We start from the raw sequence: 9,968 nt of genomic DNA, 5'->3' as shown, positions 1-9,968 counted from the left end.
ATACCAGTACTAAATTTCATGTCAGTAATACCCAGCGATCACCAAGAGTTACCTTGTTCACATGCTTGACGTTCGCTTTTCCTGGGCTTATTCTTGCTTGTCAATAATTTTTAAAAAAATATTGATGATATAACAATGACGAAAAAATTAGTGAAATAACATAGTTTATATTCGTTGTAATTAAAAAAATTGATATTTAGTTTGTTATTATTTAGAATAGTGATATCTTTTTTTTTTTTGAAATGATTTGCTTAGGAGAGAAATTCATTTTTCTAGGCGTTTTGACACATTGATTAAGAATGTGTTTGGTATTGTGGTAATATTTGTGTTTATGATTTGAAAAATAAGTTTAAGAAAAGTTAAAAATTATAATTTTTTTCTAACAAAAATGTCAAGAGAGTTTTTGATGGAATATATATAAAATTATAATGTATTGATTAACCAATTACTTTTAAAATTATAGTTAAGGTAAAACACAACTTTAACTAGATCTCATTATTCTACCAAACGAATCCTAAAAATGCAATTTGTTCAGGGGAGATTAAAGACTTCTGGGTGTTTATGCCAATTTGAATTCTGACGCAAAAGCTTTGAGTTTTTTAATGATCCACTTTTGAACATAAAGAAGCCTGAAGAATCCAATCTAACGGGGCAAAGTCAATGGACGAGCAGAGCTAACTGCCCTTCAATATTATTTCTTACAAGCTGAAACTTCAAGTACAAATGTATTTGATGTATATGAATTGTACAATGCTAGAAGCTTGATCAGTGTTTGGATCCTTGAGGCAATCGAAATCGGCAAGTGTAATGTATTTCACTGTCCTCTAGACTTCCAGTCATTTTTCCCAGAATAAAGAATGCCAAGCAGATGTATCAGAACTCCAGGAATAAGGAATTTTGATACAGACCATCACCTTTCAGTCAAGAAGGCTTGCATGTGCTTTCTACCACTTTAAACTAAAGGGAATAATGACTTTTGGCTTTATTCTCAATCCTAATTAACACAGCTCTCTAGATTTATGCTTAACCAGCTACTAAACTCACTAAATTATTGAATCCAAGTCTTTAAATCTACAGTGAATGTAGGAGCTACTATGTAGTCTACAAAAATTTTAGCCATTCTCGGTCTTCTAGCTCGAACATGCCATGGACAGGTGTAGTTTTCGTAAATGGCGATAGTTAGAAAAACTTGCCCTAAATTAATAAAGCATGTTACACACGTATGTTTTTCCATGTTTATCTCTCTGCATGTTCTAATCTCTTTGGAGGATTTATCATTGAAATGGGGACCATTTCATGCTGGAGTAGGTTATCTCCAGCAATAAATTGCTCAAATTAATGGTCACGCACGCAGTTAATTTTTTTTTTTTTTTTTGACTATGCAGCCAACTTGGGGGGGGGGGGGATGAAGAAAAAGAAGAGCATAAAAGAGAGTACCCAGAGTAATAAGTCGCATTAACCAAATAAAGAAGCCATGAGGGAAGATTAAAAGGGGATTTAGATACAATTAGATCCAATAAAAACTCAAGCACTGAAAGGGGAAAAGTTGAAAAGTAGGAGGGGAATGTTGAAATTGGGGACAAAATCTTTTGTTTTTGTTTGTGATGTCTTTGTTGGTGCTTTGTTATTTGCTTTTGATAGTTAGAAGCAATGGACTGTGGTGTATTTCATGTCGAAAAGGAAAAGAAGGAAAAAGACAACGATAAGATATGGATTAATGATCATAAAATAGAGAGCTGATAATTGGTTCCAGTGAATCTCCTCTTTTCTTTCTTTTATGGACACCATCTTTGAACTTCTCAATGCTTTCAGCCGCACCCTTTTGACCCAGTGAGCATTGATATCTTCAAGCTTTTTTCTCTATTAGACAGACAGACACACCAGCCTAATTTGGTGCAGCTTGCGTCTACACTTTCATTCCAGCCATCCCATCTTATCGAAATAGTCACCTGACCAGGCATGTGATTACCTTTGATAAATGTAGGCATGCATCAACATTAAATAGCTCGAAGCTATTCACAAAAACATGGACATCTGTCTGCTTATACGTTTCTCTTTGACATTCGACGCTCTTGCACTAACCTTTACAGCATTGCATGAACCTCTGGCTCTTTTATTGTATAGTTGTCTATTTAGATACAATTAGCTAGATCCATCTGCAGTTCAATTCCATCGATAGTCACAGTCGTGGTCGATATCAAAACCTAAATATAGGACGATGCCGTTGAGTTTTGGGGGACCCCAATTTAGAGGAAACTATCTAACCAGTCTCAATTTCGGAAATGTAGATACATGTTTTCGGGACTTGGGTCGTGCATGACACTGCTAATTGCTTCCTTTGTACCAATATTATCAAATAGTCATTTGACAACTAAATTAGGCATGCAATGATGACTTTTCTTGATATCACTGGAATCACCTCGACAACTACTCTCTCCTATGGCAGCGCTTGTCCGCGGCACACCCTTAACATGGCTCCAGTAGCATTATTTATGATTCGATGCGGCGAGGCGGCTAGAAGGGTATGATTGTTTCTTTTTCCTTATTTATTATTGATTTTTTTAGTACAATATGGGTGGCATTTTAAAAAATCCTCTCAACTTAAATTAATTTAAACTGATTGATAAAATTTTAAGAATAATTTTATATTATTCTTGCATCAAAGAAACAATGGCATGGTTTTGATTTTGGCTGCAAATCCTTAGTCTCTGCAAATTTATTGTGGTTCTCTTATATACCAATAAGTTTTTTTTTTTTTTTCATATTATTTCTAACCCAATAACATCATTTAAAAATACTAACTCTTTATTTTAATTTATTTCACTTGGCTGTCACTCTCTTATCACTATTTAATTTTCAATTCAACATTCTTTATCAAGATCTCTTTCTTAAAATAACTTCATCTCGAAGAATGTAACTTGCCATTACCAATCTCTGTGTGAAGGTTCATTCGACCTAACTTTATTTTATTTTATTTTTATGCTATGCATGTCCCTTTACTTTAACCTTTTCGTTACATTACTTTGGTGTTTTATGCTATATAATATTTATACAAGTGTTCTCCTTTTTTATATATATAATTATACTTTCATTTATAAAAAATAACCCTCAGAACTTGTCATATTATAGTTTTGAGTATTGTTACTGAATTTGATTAAGTTGATATATAGTAGAAAATATCAAAAGACAATTGAGAGATACTTGTGAGTTTCGTTTCAAGTTTTAAATTGTAATATATGGATTTTGATTAGACATACGAAGTCTATCATCTCATACTATCTATTTCAAAGACTATGTATAAAATTTAAGATAGAGCAACTGTGTTTGCAGCACGTTGAATCGGAGATAGATAGGGGAAGAGGATTATTTGGGTCAATTAAAGCACAAAAATGTTAAGATTAAAGTATGTTAAAATAGTTTTCATATTTTTTTAATCACAATGAAAACACTTAACTACCTTTAGAAAGCAAGAATTTTTAGCCTAACGTTGACGGGCTTCTTAGCCTTTTCGTCTTTTTCAAAACAATTAAATGACTAACTTGTTTTTAAAGGCAAGAAAATATTAAATTTATTGTTTTTTTTTTCTTTATCTTTTCAATGTAGTTTTTTTTATTTTATTTTATTGTCATGCGTATTGATAAATGATTTAGTAATTTTCTTAACTTTTAATGAAATAACTATATATAGCTTACATCAACGTAAATTTTTTTTCTTAACTTTTCAATTATTACACTTCATTTTTTTTATTTTTTTTTTATAGCATACATGGATAGCTATATATGGCTACAATTACATGAATTGTTTTTTTTATTATTTTTTTAATGTGAAATAACTATACTATTACTAAACTTCACATTTCTGTTTTAATTGCTTACTTGTACTTGGATTGTTTTTTAATTTTTTGATTTAGGATAACTATATATAACGTACGTCCACATGGATTATTTCTTAACTCTTCAATGTCAGATAAATATATTATACTACACTTTATATTTTTTAATAGCTTACATTTTTTAATTTTTTAACATGGGATAAGTATATATAAACTAATCCATGTAAATTGTTTCTTTTTAGCTATGGAATAACTATATTAAACTTCAATTTTTTTATACCCTATATCTATATTCTTATTAAAAAAAGAGATTGAAACATGTTTTTTTAATGTTAAAATAAATTACTCACAATTATGTGTATTGAATGCATATCTGTGTACATTGGAGACGAATAAAGAAAGCTTGCATTTATGATGGGAAAAGAACACGTGGAAAACTTGAAAAGAAAAGCCATAAAGAGCCAGTGAAGGACAGCAGAGTTTTAATGGGACAAGTGGTCCTGAGGTGGGGTTGTTGATGGGCCTCTCCTTCTTTTGTGTGGCGATTGCAGTTGGATCTAACATTAGCTAATCGACGCAGTGCCAAATGACTTTTAGGCCTCAAGTGTCCCTTTTGTGGGCTTAGCGAAAGGGACACTGCTACATTTATTTTTATATTTTAAAAACATTCTTGAAAATATTTATTTTATTTTTATTTTTTTAATTCAAATTAATTTTTTCCAGCGTTTTCATATTATTTTGATGTATTAATGTTAAAAATATTTTTTAAAAAAAAATACTATTTTAATATATTATTTTCAAACATCCAAAACAAATGGCCGCTACCAACCATCTGTTAAGAGATACCAAGATGTGGCTCTGGTTCTAATTGGCAGCGTAGAATGTCCAGCCTGTCAAATTTTCAGAGATTGGAATCTTGTTCTTTGATCTTTAGGCGGATGATAAGCAGACAAGGTATTCTAGTTACATTTTAACTGGTGAACGTGGGGGTGAGATGCCTTTTAACTAGCATAAGGACATTCTAGTAATCTACTACCTAGATAGATAAATGAAGCCGTCCACGTTGGAAAAGAAGAATCTTGCATGCAGCTGGATTTGCAAGATGGAAGCAAATTGGGTCAGGGCCCAATTAAATATCTTAGCCCATCTCAACTCCCGGAAAATGAGATAGGCTCACTTTACTAACATTACGGTGTAGCCGACTTGTCGCGCAAACTTCTTGAATGGGCCTGAATAACGGCGGACTTTTTTAAATGAAACTTTTTTTGCGCGCTTAGCCACCGGTTATTAGATGTACCAGCCAGTGATGACTTTAGCCCAGATTGGTTAACTAAATAATAAAAAAACAACGACAACTAAATGTGCTCAAAGAATTCCCAAACTGAGGATAAACATGGTGGACATGGCAATTTTTTTTTTTATCCTTTTAATATTTTTTATTACAGTATTTTTCAAATTCGTTATTCTATATTGTGCTAGTTTAGAATTGGTTTTTATATTTTATTTCATGTTATTGTTAATGAGGTTGCAGTGTTAAAACATTTTATTAATGCTTGATTTTATTTAAAAAAATCAATCAAAAAAATCTAGAACAAAAGAAATAAAAATTAAAAGAATGTGGACTAAATTTGATATAAAAATAACTTGAAATCAAATGTTGAGGGATGAAATTAAAAACAAAATTAAATTATAAAAAAGATAAAAAAAAATAGATGACACCTTTATATTTTGACAATGAGAAGAAAGAAAAAAGATGGAGAAGAAATTAGTCTACTGAAACCCAATCACCGCGCCGTCATGTGCACGCACAACAACAACTGAAAAGGGATGGTGAGGTACTTTCAACGTCGCTCTAGAAGGTGGTGTTTGGATATGGGTCGACGTCGTATGTGCCACTAGAAAGACACGAGTATCGTATAAGACTATAATTTTTTTTTTTATTTTAATATTATTTATATTAATCAAAAGATCAAATCATCGTACTATCAACTTTATTTATTAAAAATAATAATTGAAAAGACAAAAAAATAATTTATTCTTTACATTTTGCCTTTTAAACTTAAAAAGACCGAAATTCCCGTTCAACTTTTAATTTTTTTCCTTTTTAGGGTTATATAGTTACTAAACTATGCATTTAAAAGATAATAAACCTGAATTATCCCCCATAAATCTCATAATGATAAATGAACCCTAAAGGAAAAATATCATTTTACCAAGTTCAATGATTTTTTATTAAAAGAGTAAAATAATATAGTCACTAAAGTATGATTTTTTATTAACAATTAAGAGTGCACAGTGAGCATGCAGGAGTAGGAAATTGTTGTTCATTGTGTAAATATTAATGAAGAAAAAGAGCCAAACGAGAATTATTCATGTGCAATAAATATTATACCTTCTAGAAAAAAATATTCTGATTCTGCTTGATAATAAAATCTAGCTGTATCAATGGTGGTAGAATCTAGCTTTACCAAGAAGTGTATAATAATTTTGCTTGCTTATTAAATTCTGTTCTCTTCCACTACTTCTTGTGGAGGAGGGTGTGGTGTTCTAACCCTGACTAGACTAGTTTCCAAGTGCGTTGGTTCAGGTTTTATTTAAATTTAAATTTTTCCAACCACCAATTTACGGTATTGCCCCTGTGAATTATTTTAACTTGCACTAAATTTACTGTCAAGATTGGTTATTACTACGAGCAGACATTATAAGATAGTCACTTTAGGTTTTTTTTTTTTTTGTAATAATTACGAGTAGAGTGGGCTTGATTTGTTTACGATCTTGCCCTTTATCTATTTTGATTCGATATGAGTCGGGACTCAGGTGGGCAAGGACAGAATAGAACAATATACAGTAAGGTTTCAGGTGTACGAGGAGTCCGCGAAACGCCTATATATACCGAGACCACGAGCTCTCATTGCACACACAAAAAACACGCGCCTCCGAGTAAACAAGAGCGAGAAAAATGGGAGGGTGGGCTATAGCGGTGCATGGAGGCGCTGGTGTCGACCCAAATCTCCCACAAGAGAGACAAGAGGAGGCCAAAAAACTCCTCGCTCGCTGCCTTGATCTTGGCATCTCTGCTCTTCGCTCTAATCTTCCCGCTATCGATGTTGTCGAACTTGTTGTACGTTATCCCTCCCTTTCCATTATTAATTTCTTACAAGCAAGTTTTGTTTTTGTTTTCAACTGTCGTGAACAAGAAGAAGAAAAAAAAACTGCACATCATCAATCCCAGATCTTTCTTGGTATATAAACATGCACGGAATTGATATAAACAAAAGTTTATGATTTGCACTCGAATTGATACCATTTTTATTCTACATTAGTCTTTGTGGTTTTTCTTTTTGGCATGTGTTCACGGACCAACCTCGTCCTGTTTCTTGATTGGACAGAGTAATTTGGGGGCAAATTAGCATCTAAAATAAAAAAAAACTAACAAATTAAAAAACAACAAAAAGTTTCAGCAAAATCACAAACTTTTGGATGACGTGGTTATAAATTGTGATATTTAATTAAATTTTATATTTTTGAATTACAATATCAATTAAATTCAGAATTAATCCATTGACCGTATTGTAATTATCAATTAAATCAACCAATTGGTTTATTGGTATAAGCAAAAGCTAAAAACAATAACAAATAAAAACACTGAATTTTTTTTATGAGCAAAATAGACTGCAAATATAAACTCTAAATTCACAAGTTTATTCTCTCTAAATAATAATAATGAAGTATGTCTTTTTATGAGGTTTAAAAAGCCTTAAATAGATAAAAAAAAAAAAACCATATCTTAACAAGCAAACAAAAAGAAATTGAAAAATAACAAGTAAACAATCATAGAATCCGAAACAATGCATGAAGTCAAAAAATAATAATAAAAGTTACAAAACTACTAAAACTAGGGTTCCGGTGTGAGATTTTCAAAATCTAATGTCTCACTGATCCATAAATACATATGTTAGACCATCTATGTAATTTGTATAAGGCAAATTCTTATCTAGTTTTGGCAAACTCATATCTTACTGTTCAAAATCACTTCTTATTGCAAGCCTGACTACATCATTGACACTATGTAAATAATATTTTTTTAAGATTTTAATTGGAGTCTGTTTTTTAAGTCTACAAGCGGGGAAAAATATATTTTCACACAAAAAACATATTTAAAAGAAAATATTCATAAAATTATAATTTTTATATGAAACGGTTAACCAGTTTATATAACTAGATCAACCGGCCCACTAGTTGAGCTAGAATATTGACAGTGAGGTTACATGTTAGATTGTATTGCATCAAAAATACAACATGTTTAAAAATAACTATTTTAAAACGCGAAAATATAAAAGTGTTAATCTTTCTTAAATATTATTATTCTGCTCAAACTTTTAATTTAAGTGTGCTAGGTTTTTTTTATAAAAAAAACATAATTTGGTGTTTTCTGGTTTCAAACGTGAAAATAAAGATTAAGAACATGGCTAGTGAATGATTAAGAGTTGAAAGAATCCTGTTTTTTGTTGTTACAGGTGAGAGAATTGGAAACGGATCCTCTGTTTAATTCTGGGCGTGGATCTGCTTTAACAGAGAACGGAACAGTGGAAATGGAAGCCAGCATAATGGACGGGCCAAAGAGAAGATGCGGTGCCGTATCCGGTTTAACAACAGTGAAAAACCCAATCTCTCTCGCAAGACTTGTGATGGAGAAATCTCCTCATTCCTATCTTGCTTTTTCTGGCGCTGAGGAATTTGCCAGGCACCAGGTACCCCCCCCCCCCCCCCAAGCAATTTGCTCTTTTACTACTAGAAGAAAGGGTGAATAAAAAAGATAACGCCTCCTTAAGCAATTTGCTCTCTTACTACTAGAAGAAAGGGTGAATAAAAAAGATAATTAATGCATTTAAGTACGAAAAACATGATGATTAAGTAGATTACTTATAATTGGCTTTGTTTAGGGTGTTGAGACGGTGGACAATGGCTATTTTATAACGGAGGAAAACTTGGGGATGTTGAAGTTAGCAAGAGAAGCCAACTCCATCCTGGTATGTTGTATCCCTATGATGCTTTTCATTTGATGCGGTGGGCCCATTAATTGACTCTTTTCTTGGTGTCCCAAACCAGTTTGATTACAGGATCCCAGCCGTTGGATTGGAAAGCTGCAGTGTGGGGCCCCCTGATGACAATCTCTTGGCAATGAACGGACTCCCAATCAGCCTGTATGCGCCAGAAACAGTGGGGTGTGTGGTGGTGGACAGCCAAGGGAGGTGTGCTGCAGCCACGTCAACAGGTGGGCTCATGAACAAAATGGCAGGTCGTATTGGTGACTCGCCCCTGATCGGTGCTGGGACCTACGCTTGTGATCTTTGTGGGGTCTCTTGCACAGGAGAAGGAGAGGCCATCATACGTGGGACACTAGCGCGCGATGTAGCGGCGGTGATGGAGTACAAGGGATTGAGCCTGCAAGAAGCAGTGGATTTTGTTGTGAACGAGAGGCTTGATGAAGGGCGAGCTGGTTTGATAGCAGTATCCAGAAACGGGGAAGTGGCGTGTCGTTTTAACACCAACGCGATGTTTAGGGGATTTGCCACTGAAGATGGTTTCACAGAAGTCGGTATCTGGGACTGAACTTTTTGCTGTGAACTTGGTGTTGCTGTGTTTTGCTTTTGACAAAGGGATGCTTTTATGCCACCCAACGTCGCGTGGCTGTCAAGTCGGAGCACAATCTTATTCCATGTTACTATCAAACTTATGCTATTAGAAATAAAACTGAATGCTCAATTAGCGTTTAAAGTCTCTGTTTAAATTCGTGATCAATTAATTCCTTTGAAGAACTTTCTTGATGAGTAGCAGTACTCGAATTGCCCGCGACAAGGAAAGAATTTCTCGAGAAAAATAAGGAATTTCGTGAGAAATATGTGTCAAATTTTCAAGAAAGGTAAGACAACACGTGTCTAAAAATTGTTTTCTCTAGCTAGCTGTAACCTAGCCTAAGTGTGTGTTTTGCAGATATTTTTGTTACTTATCACATGGAAAAAAAATATCACAACCAAATTTTTTTTAATAATAAATGTTATTTGTGGATTTTATATCACATTTAATATCTACATCACCCACCCGAGTAGCAGAAAATATTTACAACTCAATCAAG

The 9,968-nt window shown here is 33.1% G+C and overlaps 1 protein-coding gene across 1 annotated transcript; it reads left to right on the top strand.

The window, feature by feature from the left end:
- Window positions 1-6,718: 6,718 nt before the first annotated feature.
- Window positions 6,719-9,610, top strand: LOC7462862 (probable isoaspartyl peptidase/L-asparaginase 2). Its single transcript, XM_002302393.4, has 4 exons — window positions 6,719-6,953; window positions 8,350-8,583; window positions 8,776-8,862; window positions 8,942-9,610. The coding sequence occupies exons 1-4, from the start codon at window positions 6,792-6,794 to the stop codon at window positions 9,443-9,445; spliced, it is 987 nt and encodes a 328-aa protein (XP_002302429.3). The 5' UTR covers window positions 6,719-6,791; the 3' UTR covers window positions 9,446-9,610.
- Window positions 9,611-9,968: the final 358 nt, after the last annotated feature.

Source organism: Populus trichocarpa, chromosome 2 (assembly GCF_000002775.5).
Source record: "Populus trichocarpa isolate Nisqually-1 chromosome 2, P.trichocarpa_v4.1, whole genome shotgun sequence".
Lineage (NCBI taxonomy): Eukaryota > Viridiplantae > Streptophyta > Magnoliopsida > Malpighiales > Salicaceae > Populus > Populus trichocarpa.
This window is presented reverse-complemented; position numbering and strand designations above follow the sequence as displayed.

Coding starts and splice junctions, on each gene's coding strand:
- LOC7462862 (XM_002302393.4), top strand. CDS start 6,792: ATGGGAGGGTGGGCTATAGCGGTGCATGGAGGCGCTGGTGTCGACCCA. Junction 8,584..8,775: donor AGGAATTTGCCAGGCACCAG/GTACCCCCCCCC, acceptor GGCTTTGTTTAG/GGTGTTGAGACGGTGGACAA. Junction 8,863..8,941: donor GAGAAGCCAACTCCATCCTG/GTATGTTGTATC, acceptor GTCCCAAACCAG/TTTGATTACAGGATCCCAGC.